Below are 25142 nucleotides of genomic sequence, written 5' to 3'. Positions count from 1 at the left end.
ATGCGTTTTGCTCTCCAGCTGTACAGAGCACCACTGCTACCTCTCCCCTTCCCTCTCTCTGCCCCATCCCCCCCTACAGAAAAAAAGGAACGAATAAATGAAACACAGGACTGCAATGCTGCAGCAAAGGGAAAGAAACCTGACGGGGTGGGAGCTGCACCAACCCCTGCCCTCTGACTGAGGGTGAGAGGGACTCATGAGCTAATGAGGGGAACTCAATCAGCGGCAATCAAGGAAGATACACAGAGCGCAGGGAGAGGGATGGCTGTGCGCATTTATTATTTGCTGTCATTGTTTTCTCGTTGGTAAAAGTTGCCTGCAAATTACACGGCCGTGTAGGCCCCAGGGAAAGTGTTGCCCTGCTGCTTCTCAGGGCCACAGTGTTCAAATGCACCACAACAGGGGGAGCAATGAGGGTGGCTCTAAGTTGGGAAGCACACAGCTGCCAACGCTTTCCAGTGAATAGATCTTATTTTTCCCATCTCCTTTTGCTTTTACAGAGATTGAACCCACCAAGCACAAGAGTCACCAAACACCTGACATGGCAGCACAAGGAGCAGAGCGCTGGGGCAGAAGCATGTCCCTCAACACCATTTTCTGTGCAGCACCTTTAGCTTAGGGTCGAGGACAGCAAGCCCCAGCCCTAAAGGCCACTGGGGCTCCTTTACACCATCCCAACCGCACAAAAAGACCACAGTTCACGTGTGGTTTGCACATGGGCCAACCCTCGAATGGGAGATGGGAGCCCCCTGCGTGCTTGGGCCCGATTTGTCCCATGGAATTATTAAGACAAACAACATCAGAAATTTCCAAGTTGCTTCGATTTTTCTTTTGCTCTATTATCCCCAAGAAGATGCCGGGAGAAAGAACCGGAAACCAAACTTGGCTCAAGTTTTAAATATTTGCCTGAAAGGAGGGCTAAGGGAGGGAATCATGTACAATTAAAATCAAGCTACTCAAAACACGATCATTCAGGTAAATAACTAGAGTATCGCCTCTACCATCTAGAGAGAGAGAGAAGAGTGTCTGAGACAGAGGGCATATTTAGGAAAAAATACACATCTGAAGTCTCTGTGGCCACGATGAGAACTGGAATCCACATACAAGCCAGTTAAAGAGCATTTCAACATGAAATCTTAACTTAGTAGGAAGGTCAGGGGTTAAGCTGTATCTTTTTTTGTTTTAAATACATGGACAGCTGTCAGATATGAAAATGACGGCGGGCTTTCCTGAAAGATCCCCCTGCACGTGTGTATGGATGCATGTGCTGACATCTGCGGGCAGCGTGACGGGAGCTTAGGAAGGCTGGGAGCCCAGCAGTCTCTCAATAGCTGCATTGATGTCCCCTCCGGTGGCGATAAGAGCCTGGAGGTTGGCCTCACGGTTAATGAAGCCCATGGCATTCAGCTGCTCCAGCTGTTGTTGGAATCGCACTTCAGGACTCTGCGCCTGCAGAGGAAAGGACAAAGACCTTAGCGGCAGATGGCAGAGACTGCATCCAGCGCGGGTGGTAACTGCTGAGCAGGGCCCTGATGTAGCAGCACTGAAATTCTCCAGATACACTCAGCGGTATTATTCACCTCCCAGGATTATCAGCAGCTTTGGCAGAGCAGTCACTCTGCACACAGGGCCGGTTCCACACCTGCAGCAAGCAGAATCACCGGCACTCTTCATTTCAAGCCTGAAGAACTAACCTGGCCTGAGCCCAAACCCAGCAAACTCAGCAGAAAACACGAGAGACAAGAGAAACCTGTGCAGACCTGTGTCCCTGGAGCATGGTGGGACGAGGGCAGTTAAGCTCACCCTGGAGATGTCCCCAAGAAGCCCACTCACATGCAACTGGGCATCGAGGACTTGAAGGGACCTCGTAACTGGAGGGAGAGCAACTTTTTAGGTAGACATATGGTGACAGGACAATTCAATTAGATTCAATTAGATGCGAGGTGGAAATTCTTTACTCAGAGGGCGCTGGGGCTGTGGCAGTGCTACCCAGAGCTGTGGTGCTCCATCCCTGAAGGTGCCTGAGGCTGTGGACGGGCCCTGTGCTGCCAGAGCTGGGGGGTAGGCAGTCCATGTCACGGGCTGGAAGTGGATGATCTTTGAGATCCCTTCCAACGTAAGGCATTCTAAGATTCTACAGTTACATACTTGAGAGCTTCCTCCGGCCAGCAGCTGGATCATCTGCTGCATGAGCTGCTGTTGGGGGTTACCACCCCCACCTGGAGAGGCACTGGCCGGCGTCGAAGCAGAGGGAACGGGGTTCTCCGGGATTGTGCTTCCTCCTGTGGAGGACGGGGGCATTCGAGGCATACCAAAGGAGCCGAGGCTGCAGAGGAAGGCAGGGTTTGCTCAGAGGCAAGATGGCACTTCTGGCTGTCCCCTACTTGTCTTGTGAGAGTGAGGCAGCACAGGGAGCCAGGAGGCTTAGCCAGGCCGGCCCATGTTCCAGAACTGGGTGCGCTCCTATCCCAGTCTCACGTGCCACTGGGAGCAAGCCATCCTAACACAGGCACAGCCCGAAAGACTGCAAAGATTGAACGTGACCCATGCTGACAGACAGCAGAGAGCCTGAGGGTGCCCAGCAGCCCAATGTGTCCCAAGTCACCCACCCAGCCCTGTGCTGCGCATCTCATACCATTCCTCAGAGGTAAAACTGAGTCCACCCAACACTAAACACTTGAAACAGAAGAGAGGGACCAAACGGTTCCCAAATCTTCCCCCTTTCCCCCCTCAAAAAAAAAGAAGCAAACAAACGGAAAGTGCTTGTCAGCTGGAGCCCACAGAGTCCTGCAGGCACACACACAGTATTCCCCAAGCAGAACTGCTTGGTGAATTGGAGCCAGGCTGCCTACTGGCACCAAGCATGCTGGCTCTGCCCACAGCATCCCACCCTTGAGGAGCACTCGTTACCTTGGCACTAGTCCGGGGGCCTCTGTTTGCAGCGTCTGGAGTCCCTGCTGGATCTGGAGGAGTGCCTGCATGGCGCGGGGGTTGGTGAGAATGGACAGAGAGTCTGGGTTCTGCATCTGGAAACAAAGGAGAGAAACACAGCAGTAGCTAACAGCAGGAGCTCCTGCAGCCAGTGCTCCAGCAGCCTGAAGTCTGAGCAGCCATCAGCACAGAGCTGCACACAGAGCAAACCTGCGAGTCTGGGTCCTCCTTCAAGTGCCCAGACCACATGGCTCATCTGTGCAGACACACTCCAGGAGTTTAGATCAGATATCCTACATAAAGCAGGCAAATCAGATTAGGACAGGGCATGCGTGCCTCCAGAATTAAAGCCATTTTGATCCACTTGAGCAAACCAGCTGCTCAAGCGCAATTAGCCTTTTTAATTTTTGTAAACTCATTACTGAGAGAGACTGTCCACACAAGGGTTTCACGCAGCGGAACTTGTCTCATTTCAAGTCAACCTTGAGGTAATTTAGATTACCTCATTTACACTGCCTTGTCCAAACAAGCTCTGCTCTCCTTCCCTTGCGCCAGCCCCTCACTGTCACAGCCCAACCCACTCGAGCCCACGTGACAGCACGGCTCAGGCGTTCCCTTTCTCACTGAGGATGGAGGAGCTCTGGAGCCCAGGGCTGAGGACAGTGCAGGGCCACGCAGGAGCCTTTACCTGCTGCAGGAAGACTGGGAGTTGAAGGCGGAGCTGTTCTTGAAGCTGTGGATTCCCAGCAAAGAGGGGGACATTTACCATGATCTAGCAAGAGACAGCACACGTAGGGAGGGTCAGAGCGTTGCTGCCGATGGCTGTTACACCCTACATAACTAGCCACAAAGAACACGTCACTCATGTCCCTGACTTTCTCCCTGGGCTTTCATTGTGTTTTTCAGCTTATAGGAACTGAAAGACCAAAATAAGACAGCTCAGTTCCTGGCAGCAGCGCTGAATGGGACCCTGCTACAGTCCTCTGAAAGCCACCTCCCTCCTGTTACGCCTCTACTAAAACACAGGGCTCAGCATCTTGGCTGCCTTCAAGCTATGGAGCAATGAAACAGAACTGTCTACATCAGCTCAGCTCTCAGCAAGAAAGACCTCTCCAACTACAGAAGCAGACCGGCGTCATCAGTGCTGTACTCAAGTCCCACCTGACAATAAACAGCAGATACAACTGCAAGACTTTCACCTGTGCTGCAAAGTCTGGGTTCTGGGCAAGAGTCTGCATCATGCTTCGCATATAAGGCGCAGAGATCATGTTCTGCATCAGTTGAGGATTCTCAGAAATCTGCTGCAGGAGTCCTTGCATCTCTGGGCTGTTAAACATGCCTGCAAGGGTAAAGAAAAGAGGAAACAAAGGAAAACTTACAAGGCTGACCACTGCAATAGTACCTGAAATACAACAATACCTTTACTACACCCATGTGCCAACAGGGAACACAGTCCCTCTCCCCTGTGCTCTCAAGGTCTACAGGGACAGTGGAGCTCCCAAGTAATCCTCCAGCAGGCACACAAATAACCCAATTCTGGTACAGTTGCAATCAATGACATTTATCATTTATTTATCACTTATTTACCATTTATGTCTGAAAGGGACGTAGGGGTGTTAATCGATGCTCGGCTGAACAGGAGCCCACAGTGTGCCCAGGTGGCCAAGAGGGCCCACGGCACCCGGGCCTGCATCAGGAGCAGCGTGGCCAGCAGGAGCAGGGAGGTGATGGTCCCCTGTACGCAGCACTGCTGAGGCCGCACCTCGAGTGCTGCATTCAGGTTTGGGCCCCTCACTACAGGAAAGACATGGACGCCCTGGAACATGTCCAGAGAAGGGCAACAAAACTGGTGAGGGGTCTGGAGCACAAGTCTTATGATGAGTGGCTGAGGGAGCTGGAATTGTTCAGTGTGGGGAAGAGGAAGCTCAGGGGAGACCTCACTGCCCTCTAGAACTTGCTGAGGGGAGGTTGTGATGAGGAGGGGTTTGGCCTCTTCTCCCAAGCAACACAGGACCCGAGGAAACGGGTTTAAGTAGTACTAGAGGGGGTTTAGATTGGACATAAGGAACAACTTTTTCTCTCAGCGAATGCTCAGGCTCTGGGACGGCCTGCCCAGGGAGGCGGGGGAGTCACTGCCCCGGCAGTGTTCAAGAGGCATCTGGATGAGGAGCCATGAGATATGGTTTAACAGCTCGTGGTAATAATGGTAATGGGTGGATGGTTGGACAAGATGATCTTGTAGGTCCTTTCCAAACTTGTGATTCTATGATTCAGTCTGGAGAGCAGCCCCTGCTCCCTCTCTCACTTACATACCTGCCCCGAAGCTGGCAGCATTCAGCCCAAAGGGGTTGGACACAGTCGGTGTGCTTTGTGTGGTTCCAGAGCCAGTGCTTCCTTCACTGCTGGGCACCTGGCTCTGGGAAGCAGGGGGACTGGGGCTCCAGGGGTTCGGTAATGGCTCTCTGTTCTCTGTCCGCAAAGGCTGAGAGCTGGAGCTCTCAGAGTTTCCCGTCAAGGAAGAGAAGGGGTTGTTGCCAAACTAGGGGAAAGAGAAACAGCCCTCATCAGTCAGACCCAGTGTGGAAAGCTGGACTCACCTCACCGCTGCATGAGCTGGGAAGCAGTCAGTCATACTCACTGAGTTAGCTGAACACACACCAGAATTTGCCTCCTGAGAAACGCACAATCCACAACACACTGCATTCAGAGAAACCCCCAGCTCAAGACACGGGCAGGTTGGGCTTCCAAACACCCACATGCAATCAGCACCCAGGCATACCCATAGGCAATGTCAGCCTGGATGATGTCTGCACAGCCCTCTGCAGACATGCCTGCACTCACTCACCCCTCCTGTGCTCCAAAGCAGCCTGGATCCCAACCAGCCCCGACCCAAAGATGTGAGGCTGGAGCACACAGCAAGCCCCACCACACTAATGAAGCCACAGTGCTTTCAGATAGGCAATGCTGGGCATCCTGCCTGATCAGAGAGAGAAGGAACAGCACTGTCTCCCCTCACACACCCCAACCCATGCAATAGGAGCAAACACCACCGCACCGCATCCTCCTACCAGCTGCATTCAATATCTACAGAATGACAGGACCAAGAGCAGTGATTGGAGAAGGTAGCCCCACCCTGCAGGGTTGGGAAACGACCAGCTTCCCTGCTCAGTGTGTTATGCTGTGCTTACAGAGGTGCAGTCTATACCTGCTCCCTGGCCGCGCTGAACATGGGCTCCTGGATGTCCGTGTACATGCGGCGCAAGGCGTTGTACCCTCCTGGAATGCTCTCAAGGTTGCTCAAAGCACGGTCCTGGTTCCGCATCATCTCCTGCATCATGGCAGGGTTACGAGCCAACTCCATGGTCTGCCAGAGAGAGGACAACAGGGAACAGTTGGGTCTACAGGCACCACAGGAGAGCAAAGTGGACCCAGAGGTTTGCGAGCAGCCCTGCAGCACAACACTGAGCCACCAGCTAGGCACTGAAAGAGTTAACTCAGCTCCCAGAAGGAAGAGTATAATTAAACCCATTTCACAGCTAGGGAGCAGAGAGATCATTTATCCAAGCAAAGAGAGCCGAGGGATCCTAGCTCCTCCCACCTTGCTCGGCTCTCTTCCATTGTAACCCCAATTCAGCTGGATGGGATTGTTTCATTTCTAAGCAGTACTGGGACATCCAAACACCTAACACCCACACATTCCCACTCCAAGTAGGTGGATTGCATTCAAAAAAACTAAGAGGATGGAAGAGCTGGGATCCTTCCTGCTTAAGGAAAACCAAATAACTTGACAGCTCCAGACTCCTGATGCTCAAGTTCCTTCCTGCTCAAGGAGCACCCAGACATCCTTTGAGCTCCATAATACAGAACATTCACAATTTTGTGTGAAAATCAGCAATTTTACATAGGGCCAACACAGCTGAAATTAAAAAAAAAAAAAAGATAGTGGAAGTGCAAGGAAACTCTGCTTCTTCAGCAGCCACCTGGAAACACATCCCAACCTCCCAGTCCTCCTGGGGAGGCAGCAGAGCTCAGTATGTAACACTCAGGCTCTCATTTTCTCCTCACGCTGCCCTCCTTTAAAACCTGCCTCCCTGCAGGGTGTGGACCATCTCTGTTCAGGGTCTATACAGAAAACACAGCCCTCTAGGATCCCAGCCCATCATCACTGAAATACCTTACTGGTACCAGAACAGAACTGTACAGCTCTGTAGTCTGTATTAATCCACCAGCAGAAAAAGCGAAGAACAGAACACATTTGCAGTAGCTTCACTTCTCTGTGACTGCTTTTGCTCCTATGCATGGACCATAACACAGCAGCTTTGTGCGTGGCACACTATAATGAATTCTTTTTTGCCCAACACGTGATAGATTCAACTCTGAAAGGGAGATAAGAGCCACAAGCATGTGGGCTGAGTAATTGCTATTTACTTAACTCAAGACCACCATATGTTTGAGAGGAATTTACAGCAAGAAGAAAGAGATCCCTAAATTCACCATTCTGGTATTCCCACACTCTCTGCTGAGAGCAAACTCTGGTGCTGGTCTACCACAAAGCTCTGGGACGCACTCAGCCATGGATCCCAGTGCACTGACCCACCTGCCTCATCAGTTCTGGGTTGTTAAGCATGTGGCTGATCTCTGGATTTCGCTCCATCAGCTGCTGCATCTGCGGGTTGGCCATGATCATCTGCCTCATGAGGTCAGGGTTGGACATCATGTTCTGCACCAAGGGGTTCTCCATGATCTGAGAGAGCATCTCTGGGTTGGACATCAGCTGTCGCTGCATCTGCTGCTGGAGCTCCATGAAGTTGGCAGAGCCCATACCAAGGTTGCCCAGCCCAGTGATGCCACCAAAGCCAGCTGCAGAGGGAATAACACATGGGGAGAGAGCTGTGGGTCAGCAACAGCCAGCAGTGGTGAAAGAAGGGCACGCACATGAGCTGAACTGCGCACACACTGATCCAGGGGTGCCCTGTTCCCACATCAGGCAGCTCTGAGGGAGGGAATCCCCTGCACAAAGGGATCTGGGGTTATCCTGAATGCTGAGGAAAGCGACCCGTGTGAACAGGAGAAACAATCACAGGGTTGTGACAACCCCAACTCCTATGTCTACACCTAGGAAACACTTCTTTCCTGACTTTTTTGTGGTCACCACTTACAAAGGATTGACGTAGCACTGTTGGGGCCTCCATCTCCAGAACCTCCCAGAGTACCCGACCCACTGCTCCGTCGGCTGCTGCTCCCAGCATCTGGAGCAGCACTGCTGGATGTGGAAGGCTGAGATGGGGCAGCAGGAGAAGGGGACGTCGCGGCAGGGGCAGAAGAAGCACTGGGGGCAGAAGCAGCAGATGCTGGATCTTGGACCCTATGAAGAAATAGAATGAGCCATTAAGCTCCTGGGATTTGGGAAAGTTGAGCAATGATCTCTGCAGGGAATGCAGGGTGGTGCACCCCACGCCAGCATGGCTTCCCTTCGAGCTCGCTGTCCCAGCAGTGGGCAGCCCCTCCAGGCTGCTCTCATTCCCGTCTGCATGGATGCACGGCTGTGGTTCCCAGCTGCCTTCTATCTGCCAGGACCTGCCTCCCACCTTGATGCACTACAGTCCCTCACATTTCATCCCACCCCACATGAAGAGGCCTGACTGGTCTCACTCTGAGCTGTACGAGCCCCAGCCCAGAACCACACCGAACTATTTACCCCCGCCATATCCTTGAGCAATGAGTTTGTTCCAAACAGGAAAATCCTCCTGCTGCTCCCACAGAAACCACAGGAGGTTAAAGGTGGGCTACTGCTAAACAACAGTTGGCTTGGCTGCAGCTTCTCTTGTGCATTGAATGTTATTACAGTGCTCACTGGGGCAAATAAGGTCCTGTCTTACTGAACAGACAGAGAACACGGAGCACAAAGCAGCAAGCATCCCATGAAACTACTGAGTACTTCTGGCCGGGTGACCAGAATTAATTCACTTCTGCTATCGGCTGTACCTCATAAAGGAGATTTCTCATTTCAGCACAAGTTTAGCACAGCTTTTTACAAGATACACGCACAGCTGCAGTGCAGCAGATACAGGGACATCAGCTTTGCTGAGTAAACCAACCCCGAGCAGCGCTGCGTAATCACAGCTCTTCCTCGGGGCTTTTACAGGCCTTTAAAAGAAGGGCTTTTAAAGGGTTCTCTGAAGCATCTGCAGTCGTGACAGTCCCGGGTTCAGCAGTACTGAAGAGCTTCCCAATGAAACAGAATCACAACATTCCCTTTACTCACCTCAAATAAGAATCACCATTATGTCACCTCCAAATAACCAAGAGTGCATTATTTTCCTCTTTCCCTCTCCAAAACCAGAATTCCCTTCTCCATATCCCTATCCCTTTCCACATGCATTCCAGGACTTCTGAAAACAAAACCCACAGGACTCTGTGCATTTTCCAGACCCATGTGACCAACACTAAAAACTACTGAACGGGAGTAGGGGAAAAAGCAAATAGGAAGCTTAGCCAAAAAAAGAAAGAGGCTGGAGAACGAGCAGTTGGTTTCTCTCAGCACAGGAAGAGGCTGTAATGTCTTCAGTGAGCACTTCTCTTCAGCGGGTAGAGAATGTAATGAAAAGCCAGGACAGCTTCCTCATTAGCTTTGGAGATGGTTCACAGGTACTGCAGTGTGCAGGGTTAGGGTACATGGCAGGAAGTGAAATAAACACTGGGTATTAAAGCTGAAAGCAATAGAAGCTTGCTGAGAAGGTAATTTCTACTAACAGTGAGTCATCGTTATCAGACTGAGGACAGAACCATGCTCAAACGGTTTCTTCCCAGATTGCTATGTTGTAGAGGCTCAAGAGATCCAAAGCCACATATGCTAACTGCATTAAGGATGAGCTCCTCCCTCCCCCCCTCCCCGCCAAGAGCTCTCACAGGTGCATAACCTGGGGAGAAGACAGGCCAAGGGATAAACCCAGAGCTGTACAGCAATGCTGTGGCAAGAAGAGTTCACACCCTGAATCACCACCCATTCACTTTCAGTATCCACCATGATGGAAAGCTTCTTACTTCTGTGGAGTCTTAATGACCAAGTGCACGGTCAGCCCATCCTTGATCCCGTGTTGGTTTAGAGTGTCTCCATCCTTCAAGATCTTCCCAGCAAAGATCAGAACCAGCTGATCCTGTTTGGCTTTAAACCGCCTGGAAATCTCTTCTTTGAACTGAAAAACAAACACAGCACTTTTCAGGCAGAAGAGCGAAGCTGAAGGGAATCTGAAGATAACATTCCACATATCGAACATTCACCATTCAAACGGCAAAAGGAACCAACACTTTCAGCATCCACCAAAAAGGAGCCATGCAGGGAGCAATATGCCCACCAGCTGGTGGGAATGCCTAAGGCAGGAGGGAAAAAGCAAAGTGGAGCACTATGTTGCTCCAAGAAATGGGGAGCAAACTACAGAATGGGCAGAACAATTAACTCTAGGTGAGCTGAAGGCTTCCAAAACAAGTGTACCCCTGAGGCCAAATCCAAACACACCACTTATCCTCTGAATGACTGGGTTTTATTTGTCTCTGCTCATCTTATTTCTTCCCAAGGAAAGCCCAGCTCTGATTTAATACAGGACAGAGCTCCAAGGAAAAGTCCTCTATCAGCCAATGGATGTAAACTAGGTCTTTTCCAACTCCTATTCCTGTGACTGTATTCTCTGTGAGCATGCACACCACCCAGTACTGACATCTCCTCTATACTGTGTGATGGGGGGAATCAGCACCGGTCAGTAACACTGTCCCTGCTAGCTCAGCTGGGGCATTCCTGAGTTGATAGGTGACAAAAAAACCTTTGTATTTGGAAGCCACAGACCACAAGAAATTCTCATGGAAAGGTCAGGACCAGAAGGGCACACCTTTCTTGAGGCAGCTTGCAGCCTTGGTGACAGAACTCACCAAAAACTGGGGCTGGGAGAACAGGGCCCTGAAGCTGAGCTGATCCCGCCTGCACAGCTTTGCCCACTCCTCTGCACACTCACTTTACGTGGATGAGCTCTCAGAAGTGGGCTGGGAAGCATCAGGAGGGCCACACAGCCCATAGCTCCTGCCCAGCTCCCAGCAGCTCCAGCACACTGTGACCTTGTGCCCTGAAGCCCACATCAAAGCACACAGCAAAGAGCACACGAAGCCAAGATCCACAGCACTGACACCTTGCCCCAGAGGGCACTGCCACTTGGGCAGCACTTCTCATAAATCCCCTCCTGCTCTCTAAATGCACTGAGCCCTGAGGAGCTCCCTGCCAGGAGCAAACCCGCAATCATCCAATGTTCCCTTCTCTCTGCCTCACTCTACCTTTGCTCCAAAGACAGACCCAAAAGGAGTGAGAAGAAGGGAGGGAGGGAGCTGCTTTTGGCCTCAGCCCCACCAAGCACCACTCGTCCATTTGCCCCACAGCACCCATACATCATGCATCCCACACCTCTTGGCAGCACAGCCCCGGGGCTGTGCCCATCTCCCCCTATCTGGAGGCGCCTCCTGGCCTGAAGGGAGCTTCTCTCCGGACTCAGCACCACAGTACACACTTCCCCACAGTACCCTGACACCTCCCTGAAGCACAGCCCCAGAGCCGTGATGCCATGCACCCCAGGCTGGGGCACCTCCCGGCCCCTGCATCCCGTTCCCACGGGCTCGGCCCCTACTTCCCCCCTCCCCTCCCCTCCCCTCCCCTCCCCTCCCCTCCCGCACAGTCCCGAACACGCCCAGTCCTCACTCCTCTGCAGGTTTCAGCCCCCATCCAACGCCTGCCGTCACAACTGCAGCCCACCCGTACCCCACCGACCCCAGAGAGTCCCCAGCTCCGATCCGCGCTCCGCACCCCTCCCTCCCCTTACCCAGGGCTGTGCGGCCGCTCCCCGCCCCCTCACTTTCCACTCCCCCCCGCCCCGGCTCCTCACACCCCCTCGAAGTTCCTCCCATTCTCAGCCCCCTCCCCTCCTGCCTTACCCCCCCCTCACAGCGCCGACCCCCGGGCCTCGGCCCCGTCCCGGGTGCCCTCCGGCCCCTCGCAGCGCCCAGGCCTAGGCCCGATCCTCCGTCCCGCCCCCACCTCGCGCACAGAGGCGCCGTCCGCGATAACGATCTCCTCCTTGTCCTTGGGGGTCTTCACCGTGACGCGTATGAGAGCCCCGCCGGAGCCTCCCAGCTCCGGCCCGCCGGGGCCCGGCCCGCCGCCGCTCGGCTCCGCCATCTTCGCCGCCCGCCCCGCCAGCCCGGGCCGACAGAGAAAGGCGAGGACGGAGCGCCGCCACGGCCCGCGGTGCCGCCGCGCGCCCCCTCGCGGCGCGGAGGACCGAGAGGTGACGGCATCGGAACGCGGCACGAAGCGGGGCGCGGAGCGGCCTCAAACGCCGCCCGGTTCCGCCGAAGGCCGCTCCGCGGGACGACCTCACCCCGCTCTGCACGGGAGGCGAAGGGCCGCGGCCTACACCGGGCACGGGCCCTGAGCTCCCGGCGTGCCCCGCGCCTCCATCCGCTCCGCCGTACCCTGCGGGTGGCCATGCTGCGGCCCAAGGCGCTCACGCAGGTGCTGAGCCAGGCCAACACCGGCGGCGTCCAGAGCACGCTGTGAGCGGGGCCGGGGGGCGGCGGGGTCGAGGCGGTACCGTCGCCGGTGTGATCCCTATGATAATGAGCGAGATAATTAGTGAGATAATTAGCGCCTCCTCCCTTCCCCCCCCTCCTCTGTTTCAGGTTGCTGAACAATGAGGGCTCGCTGTTGGCCTACTCGGGTTACGGGGACACGGACGCCCGGGTGACGGCGGCCATCGCCAGCAACATCTGGGTGGCCTACGACAAGAACGGGCATCATGCCTTCAATGAAGACAACCTCAAGTTCATCCTCATGGACTGCATGGTACTGGGCCGTGCTCCATCCCCCCCTCCCCCCCCCAACACCCCGGGGCCGCTGCACTGTTGGTGGGTGAGGGTGGTCATGGTCAGGGGAACCGCCAGTGGGCTCTGTATGGGACCCCCAGCGGGCTCTGTGTGTCGCCCAGTGAGGTCTGAGCAGGACTCCCAGCAGGCTCTCTGGGAGTGTCCCCCAGTGGGCTCAGTGTAGGACCCCCAGTGGGCTCCATGTGTCTCTCAGCGGGCTCTATGCCAGACCCTGAGTGGACTCTCTGGTGTCCCCCAGTGGGCTGTGCGTGTCCCCCAGTGGGATCCATGCAGGACTCCCAGCAGGCACTGTGTGTCCCCCTATGGGCTCAGTGTGGGACCCCCAGTGAGTTCCATGTGGGACCCATAGTGGGCTCCTCTGTATCCCCCAGGAGGCCCCATGTGTCCCACTGTGGGCTGTGTGCGTGGCTCCGTGTGGGACCTCCAGTGGGTTCTGTGTGTCCTCCAGCATGCTCCATATGAGACCGTCCATGGGCTCCAGGTATACACCCGGCAGGCTCTATGCCAGACCCCTAGTGGGCTCTCTGGTGTCCCCCAGAGGGTTCTGTGTGTTCTCCAGCAGGTTCTTTGTGGGACCCCCAGCAGGCTCCGTGCTGGCCTGGTGCTCTGCAGCATCTCTCTCAGTGTCTCAGCATCTCTCTGAGTGCACCCTCTGTGGTTTGCATTGATGTAATGAGGAAAGGGCAGCATCCAGAGGGGCTGGGCAGGCGGAGCAGTATAGCCAGTGAGGTGCAGCAATGCTGAGGGCACAGTGCTGGGTTGGGGCAGCCCCACGTATGTGCTCAGACTGGGAGAGGAGCTCACTGCGAGCAGCCCTGGGGGTCCAACTGCGTGGCAACCTGTTGTGAGAGCAGTGTGTACTTGGGGCACAAAAGCCAACCATCCCCAAACTCCATCGGGGGTGTCAGTGGAGCACGTAGGGGACCATCACCATGTGCTCTGCCATCACGAGGCCCCATCTGGAGCAGTGCATCCCCAGTGTGGATGGACATAGAGCTTTGGTGGTGGGGATGCTCTGCAGCAGAGGGGTTTGGAGGCATTCAGCCTGGAGAGGAGTGGGCTCTGGGAAGAGCTTGGCCATCCTGCACTGCACTGGGGGCTGGGGATGGGAGGGGAGCAATAGAAACATGGGGTGCTTCTGAACGAGGAGGGGAGGGGCAGGGGGTGTGAGGAGGGAATTCTGTACCCAGAGGGTGGGGGACTGGGGCAGTGCTGCCTTGAGCTGTGGGTGTCCCATCCCTGGAGGAGCCCAAGGCCATGGGGGGACCCTGAGCAGCCAGAGTGGGGGGTGAACAGCCCACAGAATGGAGTTGAAATATTGTTGCCGTCCCTTCCAACCCATCCTTGCTTTGGTTCTCTTTGGTCAGGAGGGGCGTGTGGCCATCACCCGTGTGGCAAACCTCCTACTGTGCATGTACGCCAAGGAGACGGTTGGGTTTGGGATGCTGAAAGCCAAGGTAAGGCAGTGGGGAGGGAGCTGTGGGTTGTGTGTCCCTGTGAGGTGTGAAAGAGCCACAGGGTTAATGCTGTGAGGAAGAGGATGGGAGTGGGGGAGGAAGCAAACGTGCTGGGAGTGCCCTTCCTCCATGCAGAGGTTTTGAGGTGTCCCGCAGCAGCTCAGCCACAAAACTACACTTTTTTTAAGACTCCGTGGTGAAATTTAAATCAAAATGAAAACTGTGTGTGCTGGCCCCACGTTTGCCTGTAGCATTGGGGTGGGACTGGGGAGGAGGGCATTTTCCACAGCATGCGGGTGCAGGGGGCTGTGGCCCTGTGTGCTCAGCACCCTTCACGCCCATTGCTGCCCACAGGCACAGGCATTGGTGCAGTACCTGGAGGAGCCGTTGACACAGGTGGCCGCATCCTGAGCAGGGACCGTATCCTGAGCAGGGACCGTGGTGCCACGGCTGAGCCTGCATGAGGGGAACCATCCTGGGAGCCTGGCCCTGCTGCTGGGCTGAGCAAGGAAGGGGGAATAAAAACACGTCTGGTGCTTGTGTTCTTCTGAGTGTCTCTCAAATTAGTGAGGGGTGGAAGGGTGGGACAGGGTCAGCTGTGGGCCTGGCAAAGTGGGATGAGGGCTGGGGGTCAGTGGCACAGCACTGCAGGAGCTCCTTCCCCACCCCCTCCATCCCCTATGTACCCATCTCTTCTGTGATGGCAGCAGAGGTGAGGAAGGCTGTTGATGCCCAGCCAGCTCTGCACTGAGCCCAGGGCCCCACTGCCCCAGCCTGCCTTGCACCACGTGGCCTTGGCAGCCGGGATCAGGCCCAGCTCCTCCTCCAGCCACCCCGTGACTGTCCCAGGGGTGACATTACCTGCCCAACCTGCACCGCCACCGCCGCTCCCAGGCCTTGAGTCAGCCGGCCTGGGCCTCACTGCTCCAACAGCACCGCACATGTTACCTTCACTCCTGGGACACCGCTCATTTCTGGGACCCTGCTCGCACCTGGCAGCGAGGAGACTTTGCCGACCGTGTTGCCTCAACACAGCCCGCCCCACTCCGGGTTCTGTGGAGGGAAGGAGGAAAGCTCGAGCAGAGGGCAAAAGGAAAGCGGGCGGTGCCAGCGGCAGCTGGGAAATATGAGCAGCGTGGAGGAGGACTACAATTTTGTCTTCAAGGGTGAGGGGGGTCCCCAAAAGGATGGGGCAGGAGGAGGCAGGGGACCCTGGCTACGGGGGCCCTACCCAGGCTGCGGCTTTCCAAGGTAGAATGGAACCAGGGCTGTCTCCATTGCCGATGTGGTATTGCAGGGGGTCCTGGGACTGGGGGACACATGCTGGCCTTGGCCATGTCCCATAGGTGGGGGGGAGCTGGGGTGTCCCATAGTGGTGGTGGTGGGGTTGGGGTGCTGCCTGGTGTTCCATAGTGATGGGATCAGTGTGCTACCTGGTGTCCTATGGTGGTGGGATTGGTGCTGCCCGGTGTCGCACAGTGGTGGGGTCAGGGTCCTGCCTGGTGTCCCATGGTGGTGATGTCAGGGTGCTGCTTGGTGTCCCATGGATGTGGTGGGGGGTGGGATGCTGCCTGGTGTCCCGTGGTGGTTGTGGTGGTGATGTTGGGATGCTGTTTGGTGTCCTATGGATGTGGTGGGGGGTTGGGGTGCTGCCTGGTGTCCCATGGTGGTGGTGATGTCCCTTTTGGCTCAGCAGTAGCCTTTCCCCACTCCTGCAGCTAGGACACCCTGAGCAGTGTGGGGGTATTGCCAATGCACAGGGGCTGATCAAGACCCCTAAGAGGAGCTGAAAGCTCCCAGCATGGAGGTGGGGACCACATATGCTTGAGGATCAACAGCTCTGGAACTGGACCTGTCTGGGCCTGCTCTATGGTCATGGGGATGGGGCCATTGGGGGCAGAGGGCTGCTTTTCTCCTTTTTCTTCCTTTTCTCTCCTTTTCCCCTTTATTTCTCAAGGCTGGCAGGCTCCTTGGTGCATCCATGGCACCCCATGGCAGTGTGGGATGCCCCATCGCTGCAGTGTCATGGTGGTGGGATGCTGGTGGGTCAGGCTCAGGCTGAGAGGGTTTATCTGAGCTGATCTGAAGTCCAATGGGATCTCTCTTCCCTCATCAGTGGTTCTGATTGGGGAGTCTGGCGTGGGCAAAACCAACCTGCTGTCCCGCTTCACCCGCAACGAGTTCAACCATGACAGCCGCACCACCATTGGGGTGGAGTTCTCCACCCGCACCATCCTGGTGGGAGACTCTGTGGTGAAGGCACAGATCTGGGACACAGCCGGGCTGGAGCGGTACCGTGCCATCACCTCTGCGTAAGGATGGATGGTACCCAAGGGTGCCCTGTGGATAGATGGGTGCCCTATGGATGGTTGCCCCATGGATGGATGGGTGGATGGATGTCATATGGGTTGATAGTTACCCTATGGATGGATGTCCCATTGAGTGCCCTTTGGATGGGTGGGTGTCCGATGAATGGGTGTCCTGTGGATGGATGGATGTCCCATGGATGGATAGGTACCCTATAGATGGACAGGTGCACTATGGATGGGTGCCCTATAGATAGATGAATATCCCATTGATGCATATCCCACTGGGTGCACCATGGATGGATGGGTGCCCTGTGGGTGGATGCCCCATGCTCACATCCCTGTGAGGATGCTCCAGGGCTTTCTGGAGCATGAAACAGTGATGGGCTTCTCCCCCAGGTACTACCGTGGAGCTGTGGGTGCTCTGGTTGTCTTTGATATCACAAAGCACCAGACATACGATGTGGTGGAGCGCTGGCTGAAGGAGCTGTATGACCATGCCGAGGCCAGCATTGTGGTCATGCTGGTGGGCAACAAGAGCGACCTGGCACAGGCACGGGAGGTGCCCACAGAGGAGGCGAAAATGTTTGCAGGTACGGTGTGCCACCCAGATGTGGGAACCCTGGGGGGACCCCAGCGGGGTCTGCAGGGTCTTGGGGACCACTGTCCTTGCAGAGAACAATGGGCTGCTCTTCATTGAGACGTCAGCGCTGGACTCCACCAATGTTGAACAGGCGTTTGAGACTGTCCTGAAGGGTGGGTGCTGCTGTGTCCCTCACTGGGGATGTGGGGCCTGGACGGGCGGGGGACGCTCCACATCCCTCTTCCACCCTGCTCCACCTGAGCTCCTGCCCAGTTTCGGTGTTGTCTTTCTGGCTGGTTGGGTTTCCGGTGCTTTGTGCTGGGCATTCTGCTCTGGTTTCGTTGCCGGGGCCCTGGGCAGCCCCACGGGCGCCTTCTCCCCCTGTAATTCACTGTCCTGGTCCGGATGCACCACGGAGAGTTCCTGACTCACTGTCTCCAGCACCTGCGGAGCAACCCGTGGGGACTTGGGGTAGAGAGGGGTGGTGCTCAGGCATTTGCACAGGAATGGAAGTGTAGGGCAGGAGCACTGCAGGATGTGCTGCGCTGTGCTTTGCTATGCTGTGCTGAGCTGTGCTGTGACATGCTATTCCATGCTTTGCTGTGCTGATCTGTGCCTTTCTGTGCTGTGCCATGCTGTACCATGCTCTGCCTTCTTGCTCTGTGCTATGCCGTGCTGTGCCCTGCCTTTTTGTGCCATGCCTAACTGCGCCTCGCTGCGCTGTGCTGTACTGAGCTGTGCCATGTAGTGCCGTGCTGTGCTGTGCTATGCCATGCTGAGCCGTGCCATACTGTACAAGCCCCACGAGTTGCCAGCCTTGATCCCTGCTGGGCCCAAGAGAAGCTAAGGGAAGCAGAGGGAGTTGCAGGGCGTTCCCCATCCCCCCACCTCAACTGTGGAGATACAACCTGAGGGAGCACTGCGTCCCCCCACCGAGCAGCCTCCTCTATTTCTCACATCATCCCTCTACACAGAGGAGAAGGGGACCTCCATTGCTGTGCCATGCTAAGCACTGAGCCACGTGGATGTCCCACACAGACACACAGATGTCCCCAGCGCCACTTTGTGTTTCCGCAGAGATCTTCAGCAAAGTGCAGGAGCAGAAGCAGAGGAGCAGCCAAAGCAGCACAGTGTCACTCAGCAGCGAGAGCCCAGACAGCGCAACTGCAGCACAGGCAGAGAAGCGCCCGTGCTGCATGGCCATCTGAGCTCATCCCAGGGCACATGGCCACTGGTACAGCTCTGTGGCAACCAACCTGCTTTGCCACCCGTCGTCCTGGTGTCAGTGGCAGCCCAGAGAGTGGCTGTGTTCTGCCGTAAGCAGCATGAAACATCAGTGCAGCTCTGACTGGTGTTGGTCTGCCTCCATGACACGGATGTGCTGAGGTGCCACCACTGCCTCTTCACAGGACTACACAGCTGTGGGAGCTGCTGCCATTGTGCCATTGCTGCTTGCTGTGCCACTGTCCCCATGCCATGCACCACAGATGTGCCCATCCCCACTGGGAACTGCTTGGGGGTCACTGCATCCCAAGCCCTAAGGGGCCATTAAGGGGGGGAAGCAGCTGTGCTCACCACCCTACACACCTCTGTCCCCATCTCAGTGTGTCATAGGCCGATCTGGCAGCAGGATGCAGCCCATGGCCCCTCTGCTTACCTGGTGCAGCTCTGTGCCCAGCACAACCATTAAAGGACTTATGAAAGGCAGCTGTGCTGGGCTTTGATTGCTGAGTGCTTGTGGCCTCACCCCCCATCCTCATCCTCCACGTGGGCTCACAGCCCAGCCCCACTTGGGTCCCTGTTGCCATGCAGCCTGTCCCTATTCCCATCTGCATCCCACCCCCAACCCTATCCCGTCCCTATTCCTGTGCCCATCCCATCCATATCCCAAACTCTATTCCCATCTCCATCTCATCCCATCTCCATTCCTATTCCCATCCCTATTCCAACCCTATCCATATTCCCATCCCGTCCTTATCCTGTTCCCATTCCCATCCCAATCTCTGTTCTCATCTCATTCCTTTTTGTTCCTTTCCGCTCCATCTCAACCCATTCCATCCCTATTCTCATTCCCATCCCTATTACAATCCCTGTTCCCATCATTTTTCTTTCCCACTGCATTCCACTCCATCTCATCCCATCCTCATTCCCCTCCCCAACTCTATTCCCCTTACCATCCCTATTCCAATATTTATTCCTACCCCACCCCCATCCCATTGTATCCCATCTCTATTCCCATACATATTTCTAATCCTTGTTCCCACCCCCATCTCATTGTATACTATCCCCATCCCTATTCCAAACCTTATTCACATCTGCATCCCATTGAATCCTGTTCCCATCCCTATTCCAAACCCTATTCCAGTTCCCATCCCTATCCCATTGTATCTCATCACCATGCCAATTCCTATCCCCATCCCATTTCTTTCCCTTCCACTCTGTCTCATCCCATCCCTGTTTCCACCCCCACACCTGCCTCAGGTGAGCACCTGGGCAGTGATGAGCAGCACCGACAGCCAATGGCTGCAGAGGAGAGAGGACTGCTGGACTAATGGTAGCGTGGGGCTGCCCCCTGGGGTGGAGTGGGGCAGAAATCCCCCCTGTTCCCTGTGTGGCCGCAGCACAAGGCAGGATGCAGGGCAAGGATGAGGAGTGCGACTTCCTCTTCAAGGGTGTGTAGAGGGATGGGGCTGGGGTTGGGGATGAGGTTGGAGCACTGGGATGGGTTTGCAATTGGGGTCAGGGTTGGAATGGAGGGGTTGGGATGGGATTGGGCACAGAAATGGGGTTGGGGATGGGACTGCCAGGGACAGCACTGGGGATGTCCAGGAGCTCACAGCAGGACTGGGGCAGAGGGAAGCCACCAACTACTCCCCCCCATTGCCCCCCCACTCCCCCTGAGCAGCAACAGCCAGGGGTGACTCCTTCCCACTGTCAGCCCCTTCTATTGAGCTAGGCAACCCCACCACCATGCTACCCTCCCCTCTCCCCCCTCAAGGGAAATCCTCTATATGGGACCATTCTGGGGATCTTCCTAGGCACCCCACACTTTCAGGGCCCTCTGCTGCTCACTGAGCCCTGTGTCCCCACTGTCCCCATGCTGTGGGGCTGCTCAGCCCCACTGCAGGGGGCTGCGAGTCCTGGTGAACCCTCCCCCATCTAGTTTCCTTCTGGATGCTGGGGAAGGAATGACACAGGCAGTCGGGGAATGAAAAGTAAATAAAATCAAAACCTGTTGAGTCACCAACTCAACAAACTTGATAGGGGAGAAACATGATCAACGTCCTGGAGCCTGTTCTGCCACATTCTCCAGGAATGGCGCCAACAGTGCACTCACCTGGCCCACACCTGGATGTCCCAGCTTGGGGTGCTGCATCCAGACCACAATTTGGGTCCTCAGTTGGGTCCCCTCAGGGCTGGAGATGGGCCAGAACCCCACACTGGTTTGATGGTATCCTCACCCAGAGCCCCACACTGGGTTGATAGGGTCCTGACCTTGAGCCCCACACTGTTGATGAGGCCCCCACCCGAAGCCCCTTGTTGGGCTGATCCCAACAACCAGCTCCATTGGCTGATGGATCCCAACCAAGTTGGACTCCGGATGGCGATGCTTCGGGGTGACTGACACTGTGCTCATTACCTCCCAGTGGTGCTCATCGGGGACTCTGGTGTGGGGAACAGCAAACTGCTGTCCCGCTTCACCCACAATGAGTTCAACATGGAGAACAAAAGCACCATTGGTGTGGAGTTCGCCACCTCGAGCATTCAGGTGGACAACAAGACGGTGAAGGTGCAGATCTGGGACATGGACGGGCAGGAGCGGTACTACGCCATCACCTCTGTGTGAGTGCCCCCCTGCCCCACTCCCACACCCCATAATTTGGGGGCTGACCCTGCTCTGCCCCATCGCTGCCCCCTGGTACTGCCATGGGGCAGCAGGAGCACTGTTGGTGTATGACATTGCCAAATACCTGACGTATGAGAATGCCAAGCGTTGGCTGATGGAGCTGCAGGACCACGCTGATGCCAACATCGTCATCATGTTGCTGGGCAACAAGAGTGACCTGAGGCACCTGCGTGCCGTGCCCACCAACAAGGCTCAGAGCTTTGCAGGTATTCCCCCATCTCCCAGCACATGTCACCAGCATTGTCATTGGGGCCCAGTTGGATGGGGCCATTGGGTTGTCTGCAGGGGGACAACCAACCCATGGCAAGGGGTTGGAGCTGGGTAGGCTTTAAGGTGTTCTCCAACACCAACCATTCTATGGTTGCACTCCCATGAGCTCTCCCTGTTGCTGCAAAGAATGGTCTCTCCTTCCCTGAGACGTCAGCTCTGGACTCCACCAATGTGGAGATGGCATTCCACAACATCCTCTCTGGTAAGGACAGGGTGTGGGGTTGTGCCCTCCCAGTATTCCTTCTGAGAGCTGTGGGGGTGGGTACTGCACACTTCCATGGTGAGATCTGGGTACTCCCAGTTCACTCAACCTAACCCAACCTTAATTCAAACCCTAACTCCAACCTCAATCCCAACAATAACCCTAACCGAATGCCAATTCAAACCCCAAACTTAATCCCAATCCTAATCCTAACCTCACCCCCAAGCCTAACCCCAACTCAAGCCCCAGTCTTAACCCTAATTCCAACCTCAGTCCCAACAATAACCTTAACCCAAACCTTATTCCCAACCCTAACCTGAGTTCAACCCCTAACCTGAGTTCAAGCCCTAACCCCAACCTCAGTCTCAACAATAAACCTAATTGAACTCTAACCTTAATCCCAACATTAATTCTAACCCCAACCCTAGCCCCAGTCCTAATCCTAACCTCGACTCCAACCCTGACCCTATCCCCAACCTTATCTCCAATTTTAACCTCAATCCTAACCACAACTCAAGCCCTAATACTAACCTCAACCTCAGTCCCAACAATAACCCTAACTGAAACCCAATCTTAACCCCAACCCTAACCCCATTTCTAATCCTAACTCCTGCCCCAATCCTAACCCCAATCTAAACCCCTACCCTAACTGTAACCCCAAACCCAACCCTAACCTCAGGCCCTACTCTAATCTAACTCTAACCCTAAACCCAACTCTAACTCCAACACCAAACCCTAATCTACCCTAACCTAATCCCAACCCCAAGTCCTCCCCAACCTAACTCTAAACCCAACTCCAATCCTTACCCTAACTGTAACCCTAACTCTAACCCCAACTCCTATCATAAACTAACCCTAACCCCAATCCCACCCCCTACCCTAACCTAATCCCAACCCCTACCCTAACCTAACTCTAACCCTAACTCCAGTCTCAATCCCAGCCCTAACCTAACTCTAACCTCAGCAAGTTTGCGGATGACACCAAGCTGAGCAGTGCAGTCGATACATTGGAAGGAAGGGAAACCATCCAGTGGTACCTGGGCAGGCTGGAGAAGTGGGCCCATGGAAACCTAATGAGGTTCAATAAAGCTGAGTGCAGGGTGCTTCACTTGGGTCGGGGTAACCCCAGGTATTTCTACAAAGTGGGGGAAGATCTCCTGGAGAGCAGCCCGGAGGAGAAGGACTTGGGGGTCCTGGAGGATGAGAAGCTGGACATAGGCCGGCAGTGCGCGCCTGCTCTTGTGAGGCCCCATCTGCAGTACTGCGTCCAGGCCTGGGGGCCCCAGTACAGGAGGGACGTGGAGCTGTTGGAGCGGGTCCAGAGGAGAGCCACGAAGATGATCAGAGGGCTGGAGCACCTCTCCTGTGAGGAAAGGTTGAGGGAACTGGGCTTGTTCAGCTTGGAGAAGAGAAGGCTCCAGGGAGAGCTGACTGCAGCCTTCCAGTACTTGAAAGGAGCATATAATCAGGAGGGGGAACGCCTGCTTTCAAGGGTGGGTAGAGATAGGACAAGGGGGAATGGTTTTAAACTGCGGCAGGGGAGGTTTAGGTTTGAGATGAAGAGGAATGTTTTCACACAGAGGGTGGTGACGCACTGGAACAGGTTGCCCAGGGAGGTGGTGGATACCCCATCCCTGGAGGCATTCAAGGCCAGGCTGGATGTGGCTCTGGGCAGCCTGCTTTAGTGGCTGGTGACCCTGCACATAGCAGAGGGGTTGAAACTCGATGATCATTGTGATCTTTTTCAACTCAGGCCAGTTTGATTCTATGATTCTAACCCAACCCCACCCCCTAATCTCATTCTAACCCCAGCCCCTACCCTAACATAATTCTAATGCCAAATCCAATAATAGCCCCAAACCCCTGCCCTAACCTAACCCCAACCCTAACCCTAAACCCAAACCTAAACCCAGCTCTAACCTAACTCCAACCCCTACCCTACCTAATCTAACCCTTAACCCAACCCCAATCCCAACCCTAACATAACCTCAACCCCAACCACAACCTAACCTCACCCTTAACCCAACCCTAGCCTAACCTAACCCCAATCCCAATCCCAACCCTAACCTCAACCCCAACCCTAAACCCAGTCCCAGCCTCAACCCCAACCCTGAGCTGCGCACTGTGGAGTGGGCAGATCCCCTATTGTGCCTCACACATATAAGAAGTGATGCTGTTCTCCTGCTCTCCCTTTTCTGGGTAGAGATCTGTCGCAGAACAGCACAGCAGCAAATGGCTGCGCAGCCGGAGGCGCAGATCGGCCCCAGCAGTGCCTTTCAGCCCATCCAGGTGCTGCCCATGCAGGACGGCCACCAGGCACAGTGCTGCCAAAGCATCTGAGCCCTCTATGCTGGGGAGCAGCACTGTCCCCACCAGCACTGCTACTGCCCCCACCCCTCCCTCGGCAATGCTATGGCACCTTCCTCCCTGTGTTTATGTAGGACCTATCACAAGGGAAGGGAAAAGCATCCCTGTTCTGTCCCTGTGTTTATGTAGGACCTATAGCAAGGGAAGGGATAAACATCCCTATTTTGTACCCATATTTATGTAGGACCTACACAAAGGGAAAGGAGATGCACCCCTGTTTTATCCATGTGCTTATGTAGGATCTACACAAAAAGGAATAGAAAAGCATCTCCTCCTTGTCCCTGTGTTTATGTAGTCCCAGGGTTTGGGCTGTGTCACCCCCCCATGTGTCCCTGTGTCCTTCTGCCACAGTCGCAGCAGTTCCAGCAGTCCCTACAAATGGAAGGGCTGCACTGCCCGCTGGGTATTCCCACTGGAAGGGGGTGGGAATGAGGTGTCCCCTGGAGCATGTCCCCATCATGGAGTGTAGGTCCCTCTGTCCCTGCTCACCTTGATCCCCCCAGGCAAGGCATCACCTGAGGGCACAGCTCTTGGGTGAAGTGGAAATTTGGGGCCCAATGTGAAGGCAGTGTGGGAGGATTCTGCCAGATCTTATGGTTCTGGAAACTCCTGCTGGTCCTTACAGTCCTGGAGGCTCTTTCTGGTTCTTACAGTTCTGGTCAGTATGGTCCTGCAGGCTCTTTCTGGTCATTATGGTCCTGGAGGCTCTTGCTGGTCATTATGGACCTGGAGGTTCCTGCTGGTTGGTACAATCCTAGAGACTCCTGCGGGTCCTGGAGACTCCTTCTGGTCTTTATGGTCCTGGTCATTATGGTTATGGAGACTCCTGCTGGTTGTTATAGTCCTGAAGGCTTCTTCTGGTTGTTACAGTCCTAGAGACTCCTGATGGATTTTATGGCCCTGGTCGTTATAGTTATGGAGATTCTTACTGGCTGTTACCATCCTAGAGATTTCTTCTGGTCGTTACAATCCTGGAGACCCCTGCTGGTCATTTCGGTCCTCGTTTGAGCGCAGGCACTACAACAGCTCTGTGCCCACACAGGAGTGGGGCACGAGGAGAAGGTGGAGGGTGGGAGGCTGTGGCTTCTGGGGCTGGAAGCAGCTGGAACCGCCCTCCCCCAGCAAAACGGACAGATGAGAGCAGACGCTGACTTTTTTAAGTAATAATACTTTAATAAAATTAAGTTCTTAATGTAAT

At 55.1% G+C, this 25142-nt stretch overlaps 4 protein-coding genes across 6 annotated transcripts; 3 read left to right on the top strand and 1 right to left on the bottom strand.

The window, feature by feature from the left end:
• Nucleotides 1-262: 262 nt before the first annotated feature.
• On the bottom strand, nucleotides 263-12166 carry UBQLN4 (ubiquilin 4). 2 transcript variants are annotated; one of them, XM_065750159.1, is made up of 11 exons: nucleotides 12005-12164; nucleotides 9976-10127; nucleotides 8091-8296; nucleotides 7529-7791; nucleotides 6137-6295; nucleotides 5245-5470; nucleotides 4131-4270; nucleotides 3620-3703; nucleotides 2911-3026; nucleotides 2149-2326; nucleotides 263-1449 (listed from the first exon to the last, which is right to left on the bottom strand). In XM_065750159.1, exons 1-11 carry the CDS (start codon nucleotides 12143-12145, stop codon nucleotides 1297-1299), a joined length of 1818 nt encoding a protein of 605 aa, XP_065606231.1. In that variant the 5' UTR covers nucleotides 12146-12164; the 3' UTR covers nucleotides 263-1296. The 2 variants fall into 2 exon arrangements, with proteins under 2 accessions (XP_065606231.1, XP_065606232.1); XM_065750160.1 differs by lacking the exon at nucleotides 2149-2326 and having other exon boundaries at nucleotides 1312-1449; nucleotides 12005-12166.
• Nucleotides 12167-12306: 140 nt separating this feature from the next.
• On the top strand, nucleotides 12307-14732 carry LAMTOR2 (late endosomal/lysosomal adaptor, MAPK and MTOR activator 2). 2 transcript variants are annotated; one of them, XM_065750171.1, is made up of 4 exons: nucleotides 12351-12522; nucleotides 12649-12811; nucleotides 14220-14309; nucleotides 14664-14732. In XM_065750171.1, the coding sequence occupies exons 1-4, from the start codon at nucleotides 12455-12457 to the stop codon at nucleotides 14718-14720; spliced, it is 378 nt and encodes a 125-aa protein (XP_065606243.1). In that variant the 5' UTR covers nucleotides 12351-12454; the 3' UTR covers nucleotides 14721-14732. The 2 variants fall into 2 exon arrangements, with proteins under 2 accessions (XP_065606244.1, XP_065606243.1); XM_065750172.1 differs by lacking the exon at nucleotides 14220-14309 and having other exon boundaries at nucleotides 12307-12522; nucleotides 14664-14726.
• A 479-nt stretch (nucleotides 14733-15211) lies between these two features.
• Nucleotides 15212-18922, top strand: RAB25 (RAB25, member RAS oncogene family). Its single transcript, XM_065750158.1, has 5 exons — nucleotides 15212-15475; nucleotides 16426-16621; nucleotides 17015-17208; nucleotides 17291-17371; nucleotides 18276-18922. The coding sequence occupies exons 1-5, from the start codon at nucleotides 15436-15438 to the stop codon at nucleotides 18404-18406; spliced, it is 642 nt and encodes a 213-aa protein (XP_065606230.1). The 5' UTR covers nucleotides 15212-15435; the 3' UTR covers nucleotides 18407-18922.
• Nucleotides 18923-19749: 827 nt separating this feature from the next.
• LOC136057436 (ras-related protein Rab-11A-like) lies at nucleotides 19750-23917 on the top strand. Its single transcript, XM_065750154.1, has 5 exons — nucleotides 19750-19870; nucleotides 20846-21040; nucleotides 21117-21311; nucleotides 21482-21577; nucleotides 23781-23917. Exons 1-5 carry the CDS (start codon nucleotides 19750-19752, stop codon nucleotides 23915-23917), a joined length of 744 nt encoding a protein of 247 aa, XP_065606226.1.
• Nucleotides 23918-25142: the final 1225 nt, after the last annotated feature.

Source organism: Cyrtonyx montezumae, unplaced genomic scaffold (assembly GCF_038088225.1).
Source record: "Cyrtonyx montezumae isolate F1298 unplaced genomic scaffold, pur_monq_1.0 scaffold_66, whole genome shotgun sequence".
Lineage (NCBI taxonomy): Eukaryota > Metazoa > Chordata > Aves > Galliformes > Odontophoridae > Cyrtonyx > Cyrtonyx montezumae.
Note: the sequence above shows the minus strand (reverse complement) of the source record. Positions and strands in the feature narration are given on the sequence as shown.

What these genes read in the sequence shown, in the direction of transcription:
- UBQLN4 (XM_065750159.1), bottom strand. Translation starts at nt 12,145, where the DNA reads ATGGCGGAGCCGAGCGGCGGCGGGCCGGGCCCCGGCGGGCCGGAGCTG. An exon ending in GCCCCCGGACTAGTGCCAAG is followed by an intron (nt 2,327 to 2,910) that starts GTAACGAGTGCT and finishes CTTCCTCTGCAG; the next exon opens with CCTCGGCTCCTTTGGTATGC. An exon ending in TGGCCGGAGGAAGCTCTCAA is followed by an intron (nt 1,450 to 2,148) that starts GTATGTAACTGT and finishes TTTCCTCTGCAG; the next exon opens with GCGCAGAGTCCTGAAGTGCG.
- LAMTOR2 (XM_065750171.1), top strand. Translation starts at nt 12,455, where the DNA reads ATGCTGCGGCCCAAGGCGCTCACGCAGGTGCTGAGCCAGGCCAACACC. An exon ending in GGCGGCGTCCAGAGCACGCT is followed by an intron (nt 12,523 to 12,648) that starts GTGAGCGGGGCC and finishes CCTCTGTTTCAG; the next exon opens with GTTGCTGAACAATGAGGGCT. An exon ending in TTGGGATGCTGAAAGCCAAG is followed by an intron (nt 14,310 to 14,663) that starts GTAAGGCAGTGG and finishes TGCTGCCCACAG; the next exon opens with GCACAGGCATTGGTGCAGTA.
- RAB25 (XM_065750158.1), top strand. Translation starts at nt 15,436, where the DNA reads ATGAGCAGCGTGGAGGAGGACTACAATTTTGTCTTCAAGG. An exon ending in CTACAATTTTGTCTTCAAGG is followed by an intron (nt 15,476 to 16,425) that starts GTGAGGGGGGTC and finishes TTCCCTCATCAG; the next exon opens with TGGTTCTGATTGGGGAGTCT. An exon ending in TACCGTGCCATCACCTCTGC is followed by an intron (nt 16,622 to 17,014) that starts GTAAGGATGGAT and finishes CTTCTCCCCCAG; the next exon opens with GTACTACCGTGGAGCTGTGG.
- LOC136057436 (XM_065750154.1), top strand. Translation starts at nt 19,750, where the DNA reads ATGGTAGCGTGGGGCTGCCCCCTGGGGTGGAGTGGGGCAGAAATCCCC. An exon ending in CAAGGCTCAGAGCTTTGCAG is followed by an intron (nt 21,312 to 21,481) that starts GTATTCCCCCAT and finishes CACTCCCATGAG; the next exon opens with CTCTCCCTGTTGCTGCAAAG. An exon ending in ATTCCACAACATCCTCTCTG is followed by an intron (nt 21,578 to 23,780) that starts GTAAGGACAGGG and finishes TTTTCTGGGTAG; the next exon opens with AGATCTGTCGCAGAACAGCA.